Source organism: Centrocercus urophasianus, unplaced genomic scaffold (genome assembly GCF_019232065.1).
Source record: "Centrocercus urophasianus isolate 14NV4802_14NV808 unplaced genomic scaffold, USGS_Curo_1.0 seq_13, whole genome shotgun sequence".
Lineage (NCBI taxonomy): Eukaryota > Metazoa > Chordata > Aves > Galliformes > Phasianidae > Centrocercus > Centrocercus urophasianus.
Window position 1 is genome coordinate 23,338,028 of NW_024884475.1, and position 23,081 is coordinate 23,361,108.

The 23,081-nt window shown below is 37.0% G+C and overlaps 1 protein-coding gene across 2 annotated transcripts in view; it reads right to left on the minus strand.

Moving 5' to 3' along the window:
* Positions 1-625: 625 nt before the first annotated feature.
* GABRA4 (gamma-aminobutyric acid type A receptor subunit alpha4) overlaps positions 626-23,081 on the minus strand; it is a 35,456-nt gene continuing 13,000 nt past the window's right edge. For both annotated transcript variants that reach the window (XM_042812242.1, XM_042812241.1), the window contains exons 6-9: positions 21,352-21,495; positions 19,925-20,077; positions 15,040-15,299; positions 626-1,159 (exon numbers count right to left, since the gene is read on the minus strand). In XM_042812242.1, coding sequence (XP_042668176.1) covers positions 626-1,159; positions 15,040-15,299; positions 19,925-20,077; positions 21,352-21,495 — 1,091 coding nt within the window. The remainder of the gene's footprint in view (positions 1,160-15,039; positions 15,300-19,924; positions 20,078-21,351; positions 21,496-23,081) is intronic.

Sequence of the window (23,081 nt, forward strand, 5' to 3'; positions counted from 1 at the left end):
AATTCATTCTTATTTTGAAGTAAGAATTTCCAAGGTTGCAATGCAAAATAATGCTTCGTAAAAATATATGGAGCTCTACAACTCCTTTGCATAACTCTTCTGGAGTTGCACTTTCCCAGGCTGGACTCTATTTTCTTTTTCCATTGCTCATTTTCCTCCCATTCTGCCAATTTTAGCCTAGCACAAAAAGTCCATTTCTAGCAGGTACTGTCAAAATACTCAGGACATGGGCCTTGCAGTCAAGAAATGCAATGCTGTGTCCAAATGACAGTACTAGATGCCTCAGGGATCCATGACAATCAACACGCATAATTCCTAGCAGTGGAGATGAATTCCACTGCACAGTTGTGCACCTCCATCTTTGATTTTTTCCTGTGCATATTTCTCCCAAAGGCAAGTAGCCTGTTTGAAGAGTGATGATTCACTCCTAGCTGAAGGGAGGAAGAGAATTCTGTTACCTATAATTAAGAATTACCTCATTATCCCCAAGATCTCCAGCCTTTACAACGGGAAAGTAGCACACAGCTTTTATAAATAAGAATTATTGACTTTTTAAATAGTTTCAAAAGAAGAAACTCTGCATCAAATGTGAGTATAATTTTTGAACTACTACATAGCAGCAAAACTACATTAGACTTTCTGATTTTTCCATGGTATCCTTGGATAGATACACCACCCAGTAGACCATGTTAAATGCTCCAAAGGTAACGGGAAATAAAATTCGTGCGTATTTGTCTATCTTACTAGTGCCAGAATGAGAGGCAGGGGGAACAGGTGGTGTGACAGCAGATGGTTTTGCAGATGCTCCTAATGTATGAGGTGTGGTGGTCTGAATCTGCTCCAGTCTAGATCCAAGCAAGTGCTGAATGGAAGGGGATCCAACTGTGGCATGCTGGGATACAAATCCAGTTAAAATTGGGGTAGAAGGAGGAGCTGGAGGGGTAGCTCTTGCAGAAGATAATGTCTCTGATGCATTAATACGTGTGAAAGGGTTGGGACTTGATGCAGAAAGGGAGTGGGGTGTAATGTCAGAAGACCCCTGAGCTACAGAGGAAGGCTGGATGGAACTGTGCCTTGTGTCAATTCGACTCCCACCATCAGCTTCTGACTGTACTGTGGCATTCGTTCTTTTCCTCACATTTGAATTGGCGTCTGTACTCTGCAAAGTTACAAAAAAATACTAGTCATTCTTAGAATAAACACATGAACAGAAGCAATGGAAACTTTATAATCAAATATTAAAAGAAAAATACAAATATCAATAGTAGCTTGATCTTGAAGAATAAAAATATCACATGTTCATGGGAACAGATTTAATAGCATATAAAGTTATAAACAGGAATTCCTTTTACCTGTCACTGTAACACAGGTAAACATACCTGACACTTCACACTCAATGATATCCCTATGTAAACTTAGTACCATGAAGCTAAACATTCTTGGCTAGGGTTTTTTCCAGGTTCACCCTCAAAGAAAATATTCTTCGTTTGCATATTTCTTTGATGATATAAAAATAGTCTAGAACTGACCTACCAGCCAATATGGTTTTTGCATTTTCTTCTCTAGAAATGTAACTACTATACATTAGGAACTCTAGACATCTTCCAGAGCAGAGAAAATGACATTATTTACCAAACCAAGTTTCCCCTTTTCCTGTTCATTCAGAAATAAAGCCAATGCATTTTCACATTAACCACAGGCAATAAATTATCAAGCTGCAAATGAACCAGTGAATATACCAGTTTTCCATCTACTACACCCTTCCAGTTATTAACTAAGAAAAGTGGTGAAATTTCTGTCTTCAGGCAAGTCTGGATGACATTGTGAACAATACACTTAAGTCAAGTAGTACTTAGGCTGTGTAAGAAACTGAAGGACAGATAAGAATTTAGAGATGGCAAATCCAGCAGGGTTTAATGTTTTACTGATTTCTGAGAGTTCTTCTCTGCATGTAAGAATAACCATAATACCATCTCCTTCTGGAAATGTACCTGAAAAACAGACTTTTGAACCATCAGCCCTACACTTTCTAGATATAATACATGAATATGTTTTGCAAAGAGGCACACTGCTTGTCAAGAGACATGGATTTAATCACTGGTAGGATATGCATGTTCTACAGAAGCAACACAGGCATACATACAGATAGAACTAAATAACCACCAAAAATACATTTTGCCCATCTCTGAGTTATGCTTCTCAAGCATCACCTTGCATCATCACATGCTGCTGTAGCTTTGTCTCCATTACTTCCTCTTCTCTTTCCCTCCATACCAAAGAATCCAGCCAAAACTCACAGCACAAGGAAGAGAAAGACAGAAAGTAGGCAGCAATCTCCCTTTCATCCAATAGCTGTTCTCTCAGCTAAGTGCTAAAGCAGATTATAAATGGGGCATTATTTGAGGTACCAGTGCCTTGAACAGTGAGGAGAGTGACAACCATGCCTGCTGGCTGCATCACTTGCACGCACTTGTTTTGCTCAAGGAAACAGAAATAGGAGCTGAAAAAATATATAGGAAAAAAAAGGAATAAAAATATGCACACACATACGCAAGGACTGCTCTGGAAGAAATGCTTTCTATTTTATTATGTTGGCTCATGATGTCAGAGGCAGATGTGGGTGGTATGGCAGTAGAGGGTGAACCTTTCCAACAATATTCCATTACATACTGTTGCCATGTGACAGATGGTAGGAAAGGGGTACTCTGACAAAACAGTGTATGACATGGAAGCGCATAGGTACAGCAAAGGTATGGAATTGAATTCCTCCATGTAGAAACATTTTTACCCATTGAATTTCATTGACCCTAGCTGAATACTCATGAAAACCAAACAGTGGATGTGAGTACAGTGAGGCAGGGGATAGTGCATTTCAGCAAAGGCAACAGCACCACGAAATCTCAATCAGCTCATCCACTTACATCAGCTAATGGTGGTATGTTGGAAAACAGGGTTGTGTAGCTGAGAATTTGCTTTATCAAATAGTGCTGTTGTGCTCCTTGTATTTCTTGCTGTTTCCATGAAAATAAATAGAAGCCATTACTTTCAGAGCTACCTACATATATCACGGGAATTTCCAACACTCCCATCATGATCAGAATGCTGGCCCCAAATTCAGTTCATTGCAGAACAAATCAGTCACTGGTAGTATTACTAGCTTGAATTTGTCCGAAACTGTAACATACACAGCCATGAACAGCAGCCAGTTCACAACTAACATATTTGCCAGCTCATGGTTGATACATTAAAGAATCCCTCCTAAGTTTCATGATTTTCCTTCCTGCACAGAACTGTGTCAATACATTTTTTTAATTTTTATTCATGAGCGCAATTCGAAGAAGCAGAAGTCTGGAATTACTACATAAGTACTAAAGGAAACTTACATCCTGAAAGAAACAATTATTGTACTGTTCGAAAGGGCAACCTGAGTCACTCTTTGGGAAGTGCAGAAATACACACAGGTGTGCAATTGGGTACTTTCACATGAGGGTTATCAGTGACCCATGAACAGTAGAGTAGTCTTTTAAGACTGCCAAGTTTAAATTATAAAACACAACCAGGACAGGAGTGTTTGCAATAGACCAAGAGGGTTACCTGCCATAATTGCAACCCACAGACAGGGAGAGAAGTTGTGAAGCAGACCTGCCCTGGAGCTAGCACAAGATACATCATCAGCTTTCAGCACCCATTACACTTCAGCATCCTTCCCTTTTGTGCATCAACTATAGATACTGGTAAAACAGAGAACAGCCAGACTCTCTGGCACATTACAGTCCCCTCTGTTGCTGCTGTGGGTAGTTTTTTTTCCATCACAACGTACACAAAATGCCTCCTCTCCCTCACAAGTGGAGCTGTCAAATAAGACCTGCTGTTGCTTCATCCACTACTCATGTCCCTTACAGTATTTATTCAAGAATAAAGTTACCTGTAAAATTTCAAATTGTCCAAGTGTGTGACTTTCAAAACCCACTGGGTATTTTCTTTGTTGCCATTGGTACACATAACTTCCAATACTTCAGAAACCCAACATTTACAGAGAAAACCAGTTTCCCCCTCAGTATTATGATATGTATACACAAATCTGCTGAAGCAGAGCAGAACATGTAACGATTCCCAGTGTGAGTTCACCAGGACACTGTCACCACCTTCCCTCACAAACCCTTGTCTTGCACTGGCCTTATTCAACACTGTACCACAACAATAACTCATTCTCCTTGAAAACTCTCAGGGGACTCTCCTTTTTGGTTCCTCCAGTTGAAAAATTATTTTCAACGATGGTGTACATGTGTCCCTGTGTCCTCCTCTATTAAATGTTGGTCATCCGATTCTTCCTACATTAGTCTTTCTCTGTACAGATGCTATCTCACAATCCTACATTATCTGAAAATTTCACCTAACTACTGCCTTGTGCTCTCATCACTAATAAAAATGTTAAATAAGTTTGATTCCCCAGGCACAACCTAAAGAACCAATTTCCCTTAACATCAGCAAAGGTCAGATTAACCATTAGGCTGTGAAACATACTCAAACGCTATATTTGATTTGTACTAATTAAAACATTCACAGATATTTCATTTGTGGTACATATCACTGGTAAAAGGATACTGTGACAATTTGAATAACAAAATTATTTACCACAGAGTCATAGAACATCCTGAGTTGGGAGGAACTCATAAGAATCATCAAGTACAATTCCTGACTCCATACAAGACCACCCAAAAATCAGACCATATGTTTAAGGGCATTGTCCAGACATTTCTTGAACTCCAGCAGCTTGGGGCAGTAACTACTGCCCTGGGAAGTCTGCTCCATGCCCATCACCCTCTGGTGAAGAACTTACCCTAACACCCAATCTACAGTTCTATGCAGTTCTCTCAGGTCAAGTTGCTGTCACCAGAGAGCAGAGCTCAGCACTGCCCCTCTGCTCCCCTCATGAGGAGCTGCAGGCCACCAGAAGGCTTCCCCTTAGGCAAAGGAGTATAAAATCTTGCTGTCTCCTAAAAATATTTTACTTGCTTGGTGGTTGTTTTTTTGTGTTTGTTTGATTTTTTTTTTTTTTTTTTTTTTTTTTCAAATAACAGTAAGAAGCACAAACCTCCTGCCACTCAGTAGCTTTTAATTTGGAGGTATGAAAACAAGAAATAAAACACAAAAATTAAACAAAAGTCTAATTAAATGCAACCCAAGAAATGAAGGGATTACTCAAGTAAAGATTCCTTTTCAAGGGCAAGTCAGGAAAACACTCAATTATCCTGAGCCAACACAGAGCTGTTGTGCTGCTCCAGATGGGGCTCCACAGGAAACACTGAGTCCATATTTTTTACATTTTCACTCTGGATTCAGAAAGGAAGTCACTTTCTGGAGACATTTGGGTGAGATTTTTGAGAGACATTTAAAATGCTGTAGTTAAGAAAGGCAAAATGAAGTCTGAAAGCTCTCATCAAATGCAGGGTATCACTGCATGCAAAACCAGCTAGCTTCAATGTGTTTGATGAAGATCAGCTTTTTATAAAACAGGCCAATTTACTGCATATGTAAATGACACCTTACTCTTCCTTTGAAACAATCTATTATTCTGACCAGCTCCATACTTAAGAAGCAAACTATAAGTTCTAAGTACTATGCTTCACTGTATCCTATTTCAAGAGGATGCCGTCTTTCAGAAGAGATTCATAATCATATGGACTAATGAAAGAGCGATGTAGAAAAAGTACATACAGAAAAATTTAAACAGCTCCCACCCTATGCTTTGACCGGGGACAATGGAATAGAACAGGATATTCAAATTCTGTCAGGCAAGGAAATAAAAGGATCTGTTTACATCTTCATTCCCTGGAAAATTGTTCCTCTTCAACATGGAATGCACCTTAGCCTCCCAGTCTGTTGAAAACAGCTGGAGCACAATAACTATGACTAGCAGCTGCTGAAGCCCAAGCTAATACATATTCTGTAACCCAGTGCCGTGTAAATCAAGTGCCTGTTGTTTTGAGAGTCAGAGAATGACTTGGCAAGTTAATTTATTTGAAAAGATGGAAACTGTTATATCACAATCAATGAAACAATATTTGCAGTATTGCAAACAATTTTTAAAACATTTACTGTATTACAAAACCATATAAATTCTTGCTTTAATTTTTAGCATACTATTTTTCAGAGCTTCTTTCCTCTTAAACAACCTTAACTGAAATGGTGAAAAATTACATTCAGTATGAATTCTTTCCATGTCCTGATATAAGATGTCTTTTTGCTAGTACCGGAGCATGAAGTCATAGAATCATATCATAGAATCACAGAACGGCCTGGTTTGAAAAGGACCACACTGATCATCTAGTTTCATCCCCTCTGCTATGTGCAGGATCACCAACCACCAGACCAGGCTACCCACAGCCACATTCAGCCTGGTCTTGAATGCCTCCAGGGATGGGGCACCCACAACCTCCTTGGTCAACCTGTTTCAGTGTGTCACGACCCTGTGAGGGAAAAACTTCCTCTTAATATCTAACCTAAACCTCCCCTGTCTCAGTTTAAAACCATTCCCACTAGTCCTATCACTATCCACCCTCATAAACAGCCATGCCACCTCCTGTTTATATACGCCCTTCAAGTACTGGAAGGCCACAATGAGGTTTCTCCAGAGACTTCTTTCCAATCAAAAGTCTGTTTCACTTGGCATGGAGATATGATAACTAAACAGTTCTCCTCACAGGTGTAAAATGTAAAATTAATATGGCTTTCTTCACCTGACAAGTGTATTTGCATGCAATTGACTATGAATAGTAAGACTAACAAAGCTCTCGGCATACTTTAAAATGAATCTGTACAATCTACTGTTAAATAGTATGGCAGACTGATGGAGCAAATCTGATGGTCACTATCTGCGATAGAATGTATAAACCAAAAATTTCCCCATCACAAAAAAAAAAAAAAAAAAGAAAGAAAAATTCATCAGATCATTTGCTTTTCCATTTAAGCTCAACTTCAATGGATACTGGTGTTTACTACTGCACTAAAATGATGCACAAATATGAGTCAATCTAAACTCTTCAATATTTAACAAGGTTGGCACTCTATAAACAGATGTTCACATGACGTGGAAATCCTGAAACTTCCTTAAGCCTACATAAGCATTTACTGGAGCCAAAAAACAAAATACTGGATTGTTTTCTATGTATTACCAGCTTTCTGACAAGCAAGCCAACTTTGCACTTCAATGAAGTCAGACTGCAAATTTAGCATAGCGTGCAGCAGCTGAGCTGAGATTCATGGGAATGGGATCATCAACACAGCAATACATAGCACGGAACTGACAAACTTAGTCATCTTCTTACAGAACAAAGAGATAACAGTTGCAGTACATCTTTCCTATGATAAGACCAACCTAGAATCTGTAAAACAAGCAAGAACACTGTTTAAAGTCACATGCCAAGTCCTGGGGAGAAAGTAGCAATGATAAAAGCAAATGCCAGGACATCAGGTGACTTAATCCTTATGACTGCATTTAAGTGTGTAAACACCAACAACGCTGCAAGCTGCAAGAAATACTGTTGGTACAGCATTCTACAGTTAGCTCCTTTAGATATCTCAGCAGCCTCTTCCTATAGTCTGTGCTCCACACAGAAGCTTTCAATCATTCTCTGAATTTTAAACTGTTTTGTAGTTTGTATAACAGGCACATTCTAGTGCGATTAGAATCCAAAATAAAGCAGTTCCTACTGGCCAGCCTAACAAAGATTCAGTATTATTCAATATTGAAATTCTCTTCATAAGCCTCTGACCACCCGAGGACACAGCCATCACACACGTGCCAATAAGCAGGTGTATATTAACTTTAAGGCCATCTACCTGTAGCATAATCCAGAGCTGCCATTCTAATCAGCCTCAGCATTCTTTGAAAAATTGCTCAACAGTTCCGCAGTTGGGTACATGGCATTTCAGCAAGCCCATCCTACTACTTAATCTCCTTCTAGTTTGAAACCATTTCTCCTTGTGCTATCACAAAAGACCCTGCTAAAGAGTCTGCCCGCTTCCTTTTTATAGCTCCCCCTTAGATATAGAAAGGCCACAATCAAGTCACCTCACAGCCTTCTCTTCTCAGGCTGAACAGCCCCAGCTCTCACAGGCTCCCCGCGCAGAGAAGTGGCATTCCATTCCTGGGATTATTTTGCAGCCCCCCTCTGAACACACTCAAGCAGGCTCCCATCTCTCCTGTACTGAGCACTGCACATGTGGATGTGAGGTGGCACCACTGCAGAGCAAAGAGGCAGAATCACCTCCCTCACTCTGCTGGCCTCACTTATTTTGATGCAGCCCAGGATAAGGTGGGCTCTCTGAGCTGCAAGGTCACATTGCTGGCTCACGTCCAATTTCCTATCCATCAGTACCCCCAGATGCTTTTCAGCAGGCCTACACTCTATCCTTACACCCCTCAGATTGTATTGGTAGTGAGGGCTGCCATGACCCAGGTGCAAGACCTTGCAAACCTCATGAGGGTCACCTGGGCCCACTGCTCAAGCTTGTCTAGGTCTCTCTGGATGGCATCCCAACTATCAGTCATGTTGACAACACCATACAGCTTGTAAACACATCTGCAAAGTTGCTGAGGATGCACTTGATCCCACTGTCAATGTCACTGATGAAGATATTAAAGAGAACTGGTCCCATAAGGGAGATCTGCACAAAATTACTAAATTTCTTTGGGTAGATAAATCTTTTAAGCACCTAATCACCATTTGGGGCATTTACTCCCCTCAAGGTTAAAAACAAAAACAAGACCAACACCTGAATAGGGTACCAGAATCAAGGCAGTTTTAAAAGTTCGACAGAAGAACTTTAGTTATTTACTAGAATAGTCAAGCAGATAATGAAGAAATGTTACTTTCTTTAGGGAAATAAAAAGTGAAGAGTAAAGAAACATTTTTTATGCCTCAATATTGATTTTGCAAGACTAATCTTAGTTTTTTTATAACAGTATTATTGAGCCTTCTACATAACATGTAAATTAATATATCAGAAAATCAGAGATGTGCTATATAAGGCATAGGTTTCCAAAACAGGGGGATTTCAGTTAATTCATAGAAAAATTCATGCAAAAGTTGGAAGGCTTAAAGCAACCGAATCCTGGCATTATGTACTGTTTAGCTGCAACATGAAAACTGTTTGTGTAGCAATTAAATAATATTTTCCTATTCAACTCCACCGCAGTGCTTTTTATCCTTTCCATTCCTTCCTAAAAAAACAGTCTGTTCTTCTGGGAGGACATTGCATGCCCTGCCAAATTCACACCATTTGACATTTACTAGGGAAGTAGCATGTTGTCATCAGTGCAAATAATGCTGCTAATCCCAATTCCCACTGAGTCACCATATTGCTGTGCTGCTAGAAAATACACAACTTGGAAGAGAAATCTAGCATGTCTTACTATTATGTTGTAGAGCCAGTCAATCAAATTTTTACTGAAATAGTAGTAGAGCTTTTGTTTTGCATTACAGAGCCCTGGAATATAATCAAGTCAAAGATCCACCTGCCACAAAACACAGTGTATTGCAGTTTGTACCTTTAGTAATGCAAAGAGCAGTGCAGACTATCTGAGGAGAACAAGTGAGAGGAGGTAAGCTGTAACAGCCAGTCCACCATACATGGTGCTGACTTCATGATCTCAATCAAATGGGGAGGGGAGAAAGGTAAGAAGAGCATTCCACGTTGTATTGCTCATACCTAAAAGCACACAATGTGAAAGAAAAATGAATTCAAAAGTTAGAGATACATAAACAAGAAAATTAGAAGTTGCTTTTTTTTCCAAAAAATGGATGCCAAACCTATGCCAAATAAATCCATCCACCTGTTCTGTAGTTAAGAGACATATAAATATACAAATTCATACAAATAGTCTTAGAGATTGTATTTATGACAAAAATAAAAGAACTGAGAGTTACAGGGCAAAAAATCTACTAGGATAGGTTGCACGATAGTCAGTTGTGGAGGTGCTCAGTATAATGTCTATGAAAGGAAGAAGAGCTGATTAAGGATGAAAGAGATTCATTATTTTCTTTCAATTTTTTGTGACCTTAAAGCTGTATTTGAATTTGCTTCAGTAGTCTGCTGAAAATGCCTTGAACAGTCCTTGCCTCCTAGACTTTCCCAAGCTTCTCGACATTTATTTCTTCTAATTCCAATTTTCCCAGAGTAGAAATGAAGTCAGCTAGAAATCTTACACATAGCTGTGAAAGTGAACAGCAATTCATTGTCACTGTGCTCACAAGTATTGAAAACTCATAGTGGAGGAGAAACAAAACTGAAAATTAAGTATAAATACTTTTAAGTAATTTTAAGCAGAAAATTTGAAGAAGCTTAAGTTCATAAGCATCATTTCATACTAGTCATCATGATCATGAAGAAAAACCATAAATTTCCCAAGATTTTGCATAGTAAGTCATATCAAACAATCTGAAAATCTTATTGCCGTCACCATACAGGTTTATTGTGATGGTGTTCTGAAATGGAACCACACGTTATCATTTTTTGTTTTTGTTTTGTATATTTGTACTACAAAAAGAAAAAAAGAAATAATAAGGTAGTTGCAATTAGATCGATACAAGACCTTACTGAATGCCTAAAACTTACAAGGAAAGTAACTTTTATTATTAAATAGAAACTTGAATTGTTCATTCTAATGATGAAACCATAAAGAGTGCCTTTTTTCAGGAGATCAGCAGAACGAAACACTTCAATATTTTTAATTAAAAACTATAAGGCTTAATATTCTCTAGAATAATCATTTGACAGATTGACATTACCAAGCTATGCTTTGGTTTCCAAAATAAAAGCCTAATCCTCATGCCATATAAATTAGGTCTCCCAGTAACTAGACCAAACACCATCAAGTCATTGATCATCAGATGCTAACAGCAGAGCGTCTCTCTCATATTCCCTTACCCACAACTGTGGTAGTTCATTATGATACTTACAGAAGATTAAAGAGTGATAAATCACCACATTTCCAAGGAAGGTTTGGAGAAGATAGCAATCCAGCAGGACTTCTTGCTTGGTCATAAACCTAGTGATGAAATTAAACTTCTCCCTTTCGTGCATATCAGAAAAAATCATTTCCACTTTGAATACTGAAGTCTCATTCCACGACTTTGAATTCCAACAGTTCTGTTCAATTAATCACCACCCAGCTATTTTTCTGGAATTCAGTGGAGTTTACATCACACTTTAGTTGGATCAGAATCGAGCCTCACACCTAATTCTACATTGTGTACTTTCAGTAATTATTCTGCTCACATGGCAGAATACAAGTGTCTCTACTTCCAGTGTAAATTTATTCCACATTCAAATGTATTAAATGTAAAGCAGTCAGGTTCTTGGAAAAAGACCAGAGTTTTTAATGTAACACTTAAATTTATACTCTTCAGAAATACGTATCATGTAAAATGTTAAGAAAAATATTTACAATTTTTGACCTGCCATTTATGCCAATTGAGATGTGGCTGTGGCTGCTCCTCAGATAATTTCTTCCGCATACAAAGAGATGGTGTTAACTGCACTTCTCCATTTGCTGGCAGAATGGAAGCTATTGTACATCCCGATCAAAAGTAACAAGAAAAATGAGAACATTGCTTATAATCTCAGGAGGTACACACATCACACCAGTATGCCCAGTAAGGACAGGAGTGTGCATCCATGAGACAGTGAAGAACCTGACCCTCAAGTTCCTTTATTAAATGCTATTTGGCCAACGTAAGATGACATTTATAACATTTAAATGCCTTCAGAAAACAGGAAGTTTGGGAATTATAATCTCCTTGAAATCAACTCTGAAGAAATTATTCCATTCAAAAAGTTTGCTCAAGACTGACCTGTTTTGTTTTTTTTTTTTTTTTTCTTCAAGTTTCACACTCTTGAAACAAACAGCTGACTTTGAAGCTCATGCTAACAGTGTTTAGAAGCCTATTTTTGAAGAATATTTTTCAGTAACATTTTTCATCTCCAAAATTGGGTAGGTCTTTAAAAATAAACTTCATAGGAATACAGGGAAAAGGAAACAGTGCAGAAGCATAAAAATAGACTCAGGAGTCCAATAACAAACTATAAATCATTCATTTCCATCACACGCTGACTTGCAACATCATTTCTGCTTTTAGTAAAGAAAGGAGTTCAGAATGCTTTGGGACAGGTTAGCTCCTTCCAACCCTAAAGCAATTAAGCTTGGTCCCAAGACAATGAAATTCCAGGAGACAATGGTGTAAATCAGTTTTACCTTGATCTCCAGTGATTGTGCTAACAACAGAATTTCTAGCACAGTAGTGGCAATATAGTACAGGCTCCTTAAAAAAACAAAACAAAGAAAACCCCATCAAGCTGGCTTAAGAAATCAAATTCTATAATATAGCTATGGAGAAAAAATGTCTAACATTTACCTTGAGAAATAATGCTTAGAGATGATATGTTATAGGCTATCACTCTACATTCTTTGTGTACCACAAATTTGCAGTGAAGCAAGGATTTCAACCTCTGGAAATCCAGCACTTATTAGACAGTATACATGGAGAAAAATTAGATTTATAAGACATAAGATTCAAGACTATCCTTTTAGACCTAGAACTGAAATATTAAGGAGAAAGACTGTATCACACATCACGTTGGAAAGCAATGTACCAGTCTCATTAGCTTCTGAAGACTGTTTTGTGAAGCAGAATACACGGACAGAAATCATCACCTAGTTAATGAAGGCACTGCCTGATAGTTAAGTCTAACATATCTGTGAGCTCATTCCCTACATTTCCCACAGAAAAGAAAACACAAATTTTAGCACTGGCATGACTAGAGAAAACACAATAACAGTGCAAATAATATTATTATCACTGCCATACAAACTCATAGTCTTCATATATAAAACTTCTAAATGCTAGATTGCTCCCTTGAGTGTTTTCAAGATCCTAAAACGTGTCAGCAGATTACCAAATCTACCTCAGATATATTAATTTTGCAGTGGAATAGAACATTACACCTCAAGTTGCCTAGCTTTAAAGTTGGATGAATCTGTGTGGACTGTTGTTGCTGTTGATGGGTTTTGTTTGTTTTAAAACAGCTTATCCAAAACATTTGTGTAAATGGTTAAGTACAAGACCAACACACAAAAATTCTGACCATGAATCACAAGTAGTATTTTAAACCTCTGCTATTACAAACTGAGAAGACTTTTTCTTTTGGATTTAATTACATTTTATAAATAAATCCAGTATCATCTTTTATAGTGCAATTTATTTTTCTACAGACTCAAGTAAAACCTGACTATCTCCTAAACAAATACTTATTAACATTACTCAGAGTGTCTGATATTATATAAAACAGTATGTATTGTCAAGATTAGCCAGATAAACTAACAACTCTAATACCTCTATGCACAAGAAGAACCACTTGCTGCCATAAGCATATTTTTTTCTTATTCCTGTCTCTTGCTAGCAGCACACAGAGTGACATGTAATAAACTCTTCAGGAACACATCTATTCTTTTAAGTTGAACTGGGAGTAGCAGAACAACATAGCCAGAAGATTGAAAACTCTAATGATTTATGATAGGAGAGCAATGAAGAAAAATGGAAGTGGGTGGACAGCAACTGAGGTGTGACATCAAATGGATTGAGTGGGAAAGCAAAAAGAGCAAATGAATAAGGAAAGAAACAAATGAGATGTGGAAAGACACAGAAGACAAAATTGCCAAGAGTTCATCTAAAACAGTAGTTCTTAAATCATGACTCAGTAAAAGGAAATTAGAAAACCAGTCTGACAGGAAGAGTGAATTATGATGCTGCTGTCAGTGTCATACATCTTGAGTGATGTTGTCAGGAGAGCCAGTCATAACAGAGCTACTGGCCTACCATATGGTGAGTGCAAGTGTGGAATGACTTTGTTAGCTATGTGTCTGAAGAATAGGAGAAGGAATGCAGCTGCTAGCAAGGAAAGGGGAACCAAAACAGGGAGGGAAGGAGAATTATTGGCGAGCTCAACTGGAAGCAAGATCATACCCTTGTTAACTGGTCCACACAACTGAGGTAATTACCACATAAGTCTCAAAACCTCGAGCACTATAAAAGCTGAAAAGCATTCTGTTAAGGGCCCCAAAATCTTTTCAGAAACTGAGGTGAGTTCCTGTGCAGATATATAGGTAACATAAAAATGACATCCATGGTGCACACAAATGTTTTATCCAGTGTTCTTTAAAAACTTCCTGAAATTATAACTGAATAAGAAAGAAAATTCTACACAGGCAACATGTGCAGTGAAAGGAGAACAGCGATGGTTGGGGAAATTCTCTGAAGTATAATTGCAATGTTTTAGCATATTTTAATTCATTTTAAAAAAAATAATCATAGAAGATAACATGTTCTCTATATAATCTGTAGTATCTGGTCTGTATTATCAGTCCAAGCAGAATCAACACATAAAGGAAATGAAACTTTCCTAAAGATATCCATTCTAACCGACCCTCACTAAAACACAACAAAACATAGAAGAGATGGCAGGTATGGACAGGCATAACCCCCTCCTCCAATCTCTAATACTGCACGTAAAAAAATCAAATAAAGTTTTACAGGATTTTTTCATTGAATATGTCATAGCATTAATCTTGCATAATACTAACTTATACTTCATGTAGGAGAGAAACTTGTCTGCCAGACACTTATAACAACTCTGCATCCAGATTCTGAAGAATAAGCTGAACGCTTTTTTCTGATTGCCCTGTAGAGGAAACTGCATGCCTCCAGAGTAGCTGTCCCCAAGGAAATGCAAAACAGGCTCTTCTGTTTCACAGTTCTGAGCAGGAGACACAAGTCTGGTGAGTTGGGCCAGGATGCAGAAGACCAGCTGAGACTAATGTCAAGAACTTTATTCACTGCCTCCTCTACAGGGAATAGGAAGATGCTGGAATGTCAGGGGAAGATTTTGGGGCTGAAAGGAAAAAAGTTAAAGGCCTGCTTTGTTGAGAAAGGCTACAAAAAGAAAAATGGAAAATATTTCTGTAAACTGAAAACGTACCGTGTGCGTCTCTTCTGTATTTTTTTCTCTTTGTATTGGAGCAACTGGAAATTCAAGGAGGGATTTTACCGTCTTCCTTTTGGCTCTTTCCATTTGAATATTAGTAAAATAGTTGACAGCAGCAAACTCGATAAGAGCAGAAAACACAAAGGCAAAGCAGACCGCAATGAACCAGTCCATGGCAGTAGCATATGATACTTTTGGCAGTGAGTGTCTTGCACTGATGCTCAGTGTCGTCATTGTCAACACTGTGGTTATTCCTTCAAAGAAACAAAACAAAAGCACTGCTGAATGCAAGTAAATCAGACAGAGAATATGAAAGTAGACAAACAGCTTCAAACAAAGAGTTTCATATCACCTATCAGTGATTTAAATCTCTATCTCTGCTTGTAAAGCCAACTATTATGAATGAAAAAGCAGTTACACTGGAAAAAGTTATAACACAAGTTACTCCAGTGAATGTGACACTCAATCTTGACATCAAATGGAAGAAAATAAATCTCCTACTCAGTTAAATATATGTATATATATTACCACAAATCGAAGTAATAATACTAGAGATTTTCACATTTAAATCAACACAGGAAATACAGTATAACATAACTACCTTTTTTCCAGCACTGCAAAATAATGCACTGTGTAATACAACTGCTATTACTAGTCTATTACTGCTCTACCACTGCAAGATTCAGATGTTGCCATCAGACAGTGCACCCTGTGTTTGCCTGATAAGACAATCTTAAGAACCTTTGAGATCCTACACTCAGCAATCCACCCTTCATAAAAATGAACACAGGAAAGAACTGACAGAGTAAAAACAACTCATTGCTCTGTTAGATTAAGAAAATGGAGGAAAGCCTTTCTATGCATCTTATGAATACTGCATTAGATTTAAGTCCCAGCAATCACCATGTACTAATGAGCAGAGTTGTACACACACAACAGGTAACCAGTTTTTAAGAGAGCCATGCCTTCACTAGATCACTTACAGTTCACATGCAGAAATGGTAAAAGTCTTCAATACATATTTTTTATGTCAAATTTTGTAGAATTTCCTACAACAAATAATTTTCTAAACGTTTGAATGTAATTAAGCTGATTATCAGGTGTATGTTTTGCTCACTGGACTGCAAGAACAGCATGATTTTTCCTTTAATGGTTTTGGAAAGCTACCTATTACTCTGATCACGCTCATAAGCCAGATGCCACTAAAACATGGCAAATATTTTTGGTGCTAAGGAAAACTCAAATATTATGTTAACAACTCTGTTAATTAGTAAGTCATAACCTTATCTTTTAAATCCTTCTGCTACTAGTCGACCAGTTAAATTTAATTAGGATTTCATCTTCTGAAAGAATAACTTCAATTAAAATATACATGCATGAACACTGAGCAAAATATGACCACTTTATTGTGACACTTCAAGTGCAAACACTAGCTATAGAAAAACAAAAAATGATTTTTTTTTTCCTCTCATCCAAACTATTCTAAGACTCGTTAAAACATGAAGTATCCCCCATCTCCCACATAAAAACTACCATGTACAGGGTGAACATTGCTCAAGTGCTACCACAATGATCTCAAGGAAGATTGACAACAAGTGCATGTATCTTCACTTTTATGAAAACAACATTGTACTCGCACAAGATTAAATGTATGTATGGAAAGAATTCAAAATAATTGATAGTCTGTCTTCAAACAGGACCTTCACCCACCCTGTTTCCTAAATAGGCATATCTCATTTGGGTAACTTACCGAGAAAAAACCTTCAACTAGACACTGTCATACAGAAAATAGGACAAAATTAAGCCAGTCTCTCATATTAGAGCTTTTTGTTGCTGTTGCTAGCTTAATTTTTAAAGACAAAGAAGCAGTGTCTAGTTCATAAAAGCTCAAATAGCATTTCAGAGCAAACTCAGCAGGATAAAAAACACAAAATCTTCCTCAGTGGGAAGGTGTTAAAAAACACGCCACTAAAAATATTAATTCTGAGAAAGAATTATGGGAAGTTATTTTATGCTGAAAGAGACACATCCCTGCTTACCCTATCCTTCCTGATTCTACTCTTGCAGTCTTCAAGCAAATAGGTTCTCTGAATTGTGTTTTAAAAAGACATTTACTTAATAGATTTAAGAATAGGATGAAATGACTCAAATGACAAACGAATGATTAAGCAGATATATGGAGCAGAGGGCAGGCTGTGATAGTATTACACTGTTTATTACCCCAATCTTCCTCGTTTTTTTCCTATTAAAACATTCCTCTGAGAGGCTTGCAAGTTGCCACTGTAGCTGTTCCTAGATACATGCCAAGGGCAGGAAATTAAGTTCTGGTAAAAACCTGTGTGTACATGTATATATAGGTACACACACACACACACAAGATTTTACTAGAACTTAATTTCCTGCCCTTGTGTTTATATGCATATACACACATATATACACACATATACATATGAACTGTAACTATCCAGAGCAAAATACTTGCAAGCTTCTGATCAGAATTACACATAATTGTGAAAAAAATATACTAAGACTATTTTACTATTAAAAAAAAAAACTTGATTAGAAAAGAAAATTCTCTCTTTCTCACTTTAAGAAACACTAGTCTTCCTCAACCATCAGATTCACATGCCTATAACTCTTACTGGGGTAAGTTAGTAAGATTTATTAAACTCTTAAAAGTTTCAGCACCAGAGCAAGAAGTCTTCATAAAAGCTATAAACCACTACTTCACATGCAATTGAATAAACATGCCTGGCTAATATGCAATAGACCAGTGCAATGTCCTCACATCTTCCAACTCATCCATGCCTTCTCTGGCTTATTTGCAGCACTGCTACCCAGCTTTTTTGGACTATGGTGGTCTCAAGATTCACAAAAGAACCTTAAGGATATGTGCTGCTGTTCCATGCATACTTTATCAGACCACTCAGCACTCACATGCTAAAACTGGAAGAGAAGTGTGTCATATGGTTGTAGTTAAGTCAAATGACTGAACACAGATTCATTACTAGAATTTAGTTGCATGCCCAATCCCTCCCCATTTTATTTTACTTTGTTTTTAATATGGACATAAGAAAGTAAAAGGTCACACTTATTTGTGAAAAAGTGTCCTGGAAGACAACTCCCAGCAAGATACTCTTATTTCAGGGATACGTAAATAAAGCACTCACCAGCAAGATAAACTGTTCAGACATCATACAACGGGTCTGTAAGCAAGAGATTATGCATGTGTTCTATTCAAGTGGCATACTAGAGCTACATAAAAAGACAGATGTTCTCTGAATGCTATCTCCCAGCCACACAACTTGTTAAACATTCAGAATATATAGCAAAACCAAATTATGTCTTTGTTCCATGTGAAAAGCATTCATAGAGCATCATGTTCAAAATCTTTTCCATAGTAACAGACATCTTGACAGGCAGAAACTCCCTAGATTGTTCCTTGTGTGTCCTTTCTGTGTTATCTTTGCCAAGTTCTCTCCAGCCATGCATTGTCCAATGGAAAGTCTTTTGTTTAGCTTCTTCTGACTGTTTCTCTGGAAAGTCAGTATCACAGCAGATATTCTGGCTTCATTTTTACATCTTGTCTGCAACATTTCTATATTCTCTTAAAATTACTTTTATGGTCCCTTTTGGCGCTTGACGGAAAACTTTATAAAAGTACTTATAGCCATATTGTATGACATTTCTTTTCAAAGCATATTAGAAACTAAATGCAACTTAATAGATGTCCAAACTTTATTATTATTATTTGTTCCCAGCTTCTTATGTGGATATACTGACACATATTTCTTCTATTGCTGCATAATTTGTGCATTTTCATTACCACATTTTGTTTATAAATACAGATTCTACTTTTCCAGTTTATGGCTATACTTAAGAAGTACCATTATTCAACATTACTGGAAAGACATGTGAAATAACATTCCTGCTTGCCGGATATATTTTCTTATAACTAATGATTAATCTTGTCTAATTTGTGATACCAAACAGCGTTAAGACTTTACTTACATGTTTGGGTGAGCTATCACGTAGAAACATTAATTCTTGTCCCTCTTTCCAGCATCTAGCTATATCAAAGCTTTCTTGTAGAACATTTTCTTGATTAATCTAGCTTTCTACTAGAGTATATTGTAAAGTCAAGACATTTCTCTCTATGAAGACTGCTTTTAAAAATGTTTTTGTCTTATTCCTTTGTTAGGAACCATATTTCCATTTAATTCCTTTAATTACTTACACTTAATCTTCTGCTGGTGCTTTTAAAATTTTTATTTTCAGTGTTTACTGTACCATCACATTTAAACTGTATTTTGATTAATTCACTTTTAATATCTTGCAATCATTTTTCTTTATTAATTCATTTTCATAATGGCAACAGTAGATAGGAAAGATCACTATACATGAAATTACATCTAAGCTTTACCCTCTGCAAGCTTCCACTGATGACATAGATATCTATATATCTACATTCACATGTTCCCAATCAAGTTATTTTAATAGGATTTCAGAAAGCATGCATTCAAGTACTGCACTGCAGCTCACTGAAGGATAAAACTGGTCTGTATACAGACTAAGGACTAAATCATTTCAGGCCAAGTCTTCTCATCCTGATACCCCAAGCACCTAAAATCCTCACCAGTGTACACCGACTTGCCACAGACAACCAGGTTATGCTTCTTGATAAATATTCCAAACTTCTTCTGAATCAAAGGTCTCACAAACTAATTTATTTATACACTGATAGTGACAATTCTTCTGAGTTTACCTTAAGTCCTTGCATCTGTGCCAGTACAGAGGCAGTATGCTTGTGACCTTGTGTCTAGTCTAGAGAAAATAGTTGAGAAAGCATGATAAAAAGTGAAAAAACTGAAATAATTACCAAATACAGTTCTAGCTGGTACAGATTCCTTATTTATCCAAAATGAAACTTGAGAAAGGATGACGGTCATAATGCACGGGATATATGTCTGAATCATAAAATAACCCATTTTCCGTCTGAGGTGGAAGTAAACTGTCATAACAATATATTCACCTAAAAAAAAAAAAAAAAAAGTATTTTTCTGACTACACATTTTTTTATGTCACAGATTAATTGTTCCAAACTACCAGCTAAGATTCTTTAAGATTCATACAACAACATATTTAACATGTGTAGAAAGGAAGACATCTTATGAAACAAGAACAAAGATAAGCTCTAAACAAAAAATGTTGGAAATAGAAGGTCCTTATAGTGTCATTCTTAAAATGCTATCTAAAATATTATAAATGTGTAGCTAAGTCTGGATCAGTTTTTGTAATGCAAGTATGATTTGAAAATTCCTTTAGCATCTGCTGAAGAGAATACTCTAGGTTTATATATTAGCACCACAATGATAATGATATAAATGCAAAAGTCATTAACAATAATTAAAAATAGTGTAAGTTTAGATGAAGTATCATTACTCATATTAAACGAAACAATTACATTTTCAGCACAAATGGAGTAAACTAAATAGTAGGAAGAATACAGGAAGAATTTTGTAGCCATAGTAGGGAAACCAGGTCATTCACTCATAAAAATTGATCAGTGAGCAGGTCAACTTCTATGGTACTGCAAAATACTGTTTTGTCCTTAAGAAAAATATCCAGAAAGCAAATATGCGTTGTACTGCTCTATCTGTTTAATTATGACCATCTTACAACACCCAAACTTGCTGATGTTTAGAAAATGATTCCAATTTTTAAAAATATTTTGAGAGTATGCTTGCTTATCAGTAAACTGCTCATAAGTGATACTTCACTCATTTAGGATGCCCATAGTTGCCATTTGTGCTGTAAGAAGTAAGGCAAATCAGCAGAAGTATCTATTGTGACTAATGCATTCGTGCCTATGCTTATCTGACTAGAGGGTTTTTAATGGTTTTAATAACTCATTCTGTATGCTCTACTTTTATCCTGAGCTGTTTGTTCCACCAAACAAAGGAAGTCTTTTGCACATAATGTGGTTACAGTGCTGAGAAATTACTTCCTTACCCAGGCATCCTCTTGACTCTTCAAACTGCATTTTAAGCAGTGATTAAATACTCATTTTGTCCCTTCGAGAAATGATCTGATTCTAGCTTTCTGAAAGACTTTGCAATCTACAGTAATGAATCTGCAAATGTATATCTGAAGGACAGAAACCTAATTCAGATCTACGCTTTCACCTCCTAATATATAGCCTATGACATTCAGTAAAATTCCTAATATAAAAGAAAGCAAAAAAGCCTAGAGTAGTATTACAGGGTTAGTTTGACTGAAATTGACTCTTACTGATGCAATTCCTACCTGTAATAGATTTAATGGTTTCACTGGACACCGTATGCCCTAGCAGGTCATACTGAACTAAACTGGAAGACTCCTCAGGAACTTCCACTGACTTCTCAGGTCCTTTTGTCCAGGTATAAATCATTTCACTCTTTGGATATGCATCTACAACACAGTACCAGTTTGCATAAATAGGAAACAACTTCTCAAACCTTACTAATGCCACCTCCCCAAATTTACCAAAATCAGTAAGACTCGCAGTAACAGCTTTAGAAGACAACCTCTGTGTTACCCCCCCCAAAAAATAAACTGGAGGCTAAGGTAGTATATCAAGCATTATACACAAATTAGACTTCACATTCAAATATGAAGTTAAACACTACTTCTTTCTACATTGGCCCTTAGTAAACATGGGCAGGTTATCTTCAAGCTATTTTAGAAATTTCTATCCAAAATTTTAACATTAAAATATACTGTTCTGTAAAAATAGCATGATAAGGAGGGTACATTTTGGAGATGAGGTGCACATTTCTTTACATGAAATAATGATTAGTCTAAAAGCAGAAATTTAATTTCTTCTGCCAGAAACAGAGGTCAGTATAAGATTCAAAGCAGCCCAGAAATAAGCACACCCAAAGAAATATTGTAACATTTAATATAAAAGACATCACTTACAGCTAGCATTCAATCCCTACGCAGTCCAAACTCCTGTTAAAATTAAATTAAACCAATCTTGCATTTGAAATTGCTACTTCAAGTTTCACTGAAAAAGATACCAGATTAGTGTCAAACACAATTTCTACTGATTTATGATTCTGCCCTAAGAAATATGCCAGTGGAGAAGTCCCCATTATTGAAGCTTCCCTAGTGCACATCTGATGCCAAAGCCACTTCTAGCAGGACCTGGTTTCTAATTTCAATAACTGGGAAGAAAAGCCCTATCAGAGAAGCATCCTTAATATCCTCCTTTTGCTTGGCTATTGAGCTGTATAACTTAAATGTATAAGCTAAGGGGGTAAGCAGCTTCCAGCAAACTCTAACTTCAGAATTCAGGGGTCAAGGAAAACAGATTACTATCCAGCCACTGACAACATCCCAGTGAAAAGCAGAAGCCAGTGACCAACGAGGCTTAGAAGAGTGACAAGATAGAAAATGAAGCACATCAACCATACCCACGTGGTCACAGCAATCTCTGCTGTGGAATAAAATCAAAAAGGACTCATTTCTACCTTTCTCTGTTGCATGTAAAATGGCCCAAAACATTACTCCTAGCAAAAGTCAACTATAGGATTTTGGATAACCTTCACACTTCAAAGCAGAAAAGGACAGTCATCTGCACTACACTGAGACTTCTCTCACCAGTCTAAAAACTATCTAGCCTGTAGTTGTCATGCAGACTCCCTTTACAGGCCAGGAGATAGGATATAAGATGAACAAATCTTCATACTTAACGTATAACCTATCTTAGGACATGAACCTGACTCCACTGACTGTAAAGAAAGACAAATAAACAGCTTCCCCAGGCACCTTTTACCTGACTGCAGTAAGCTGAGATGGATCCCACCCTCTTCTGCAGAGTATCTCTTGCTTCACTGAGTGTTCAATTCATCCCAAGAAACCAAAAAAAAAAAACTATATACTTCAAACAACAGTGTAGCCAGTGAGTTTAAAACAGTATCTGAATCACTGTCCACTTTTCAGTTCTCTGAAATGAGTTTAATTTTCAGGTCCTAAATAAAATTCCCAAAGAA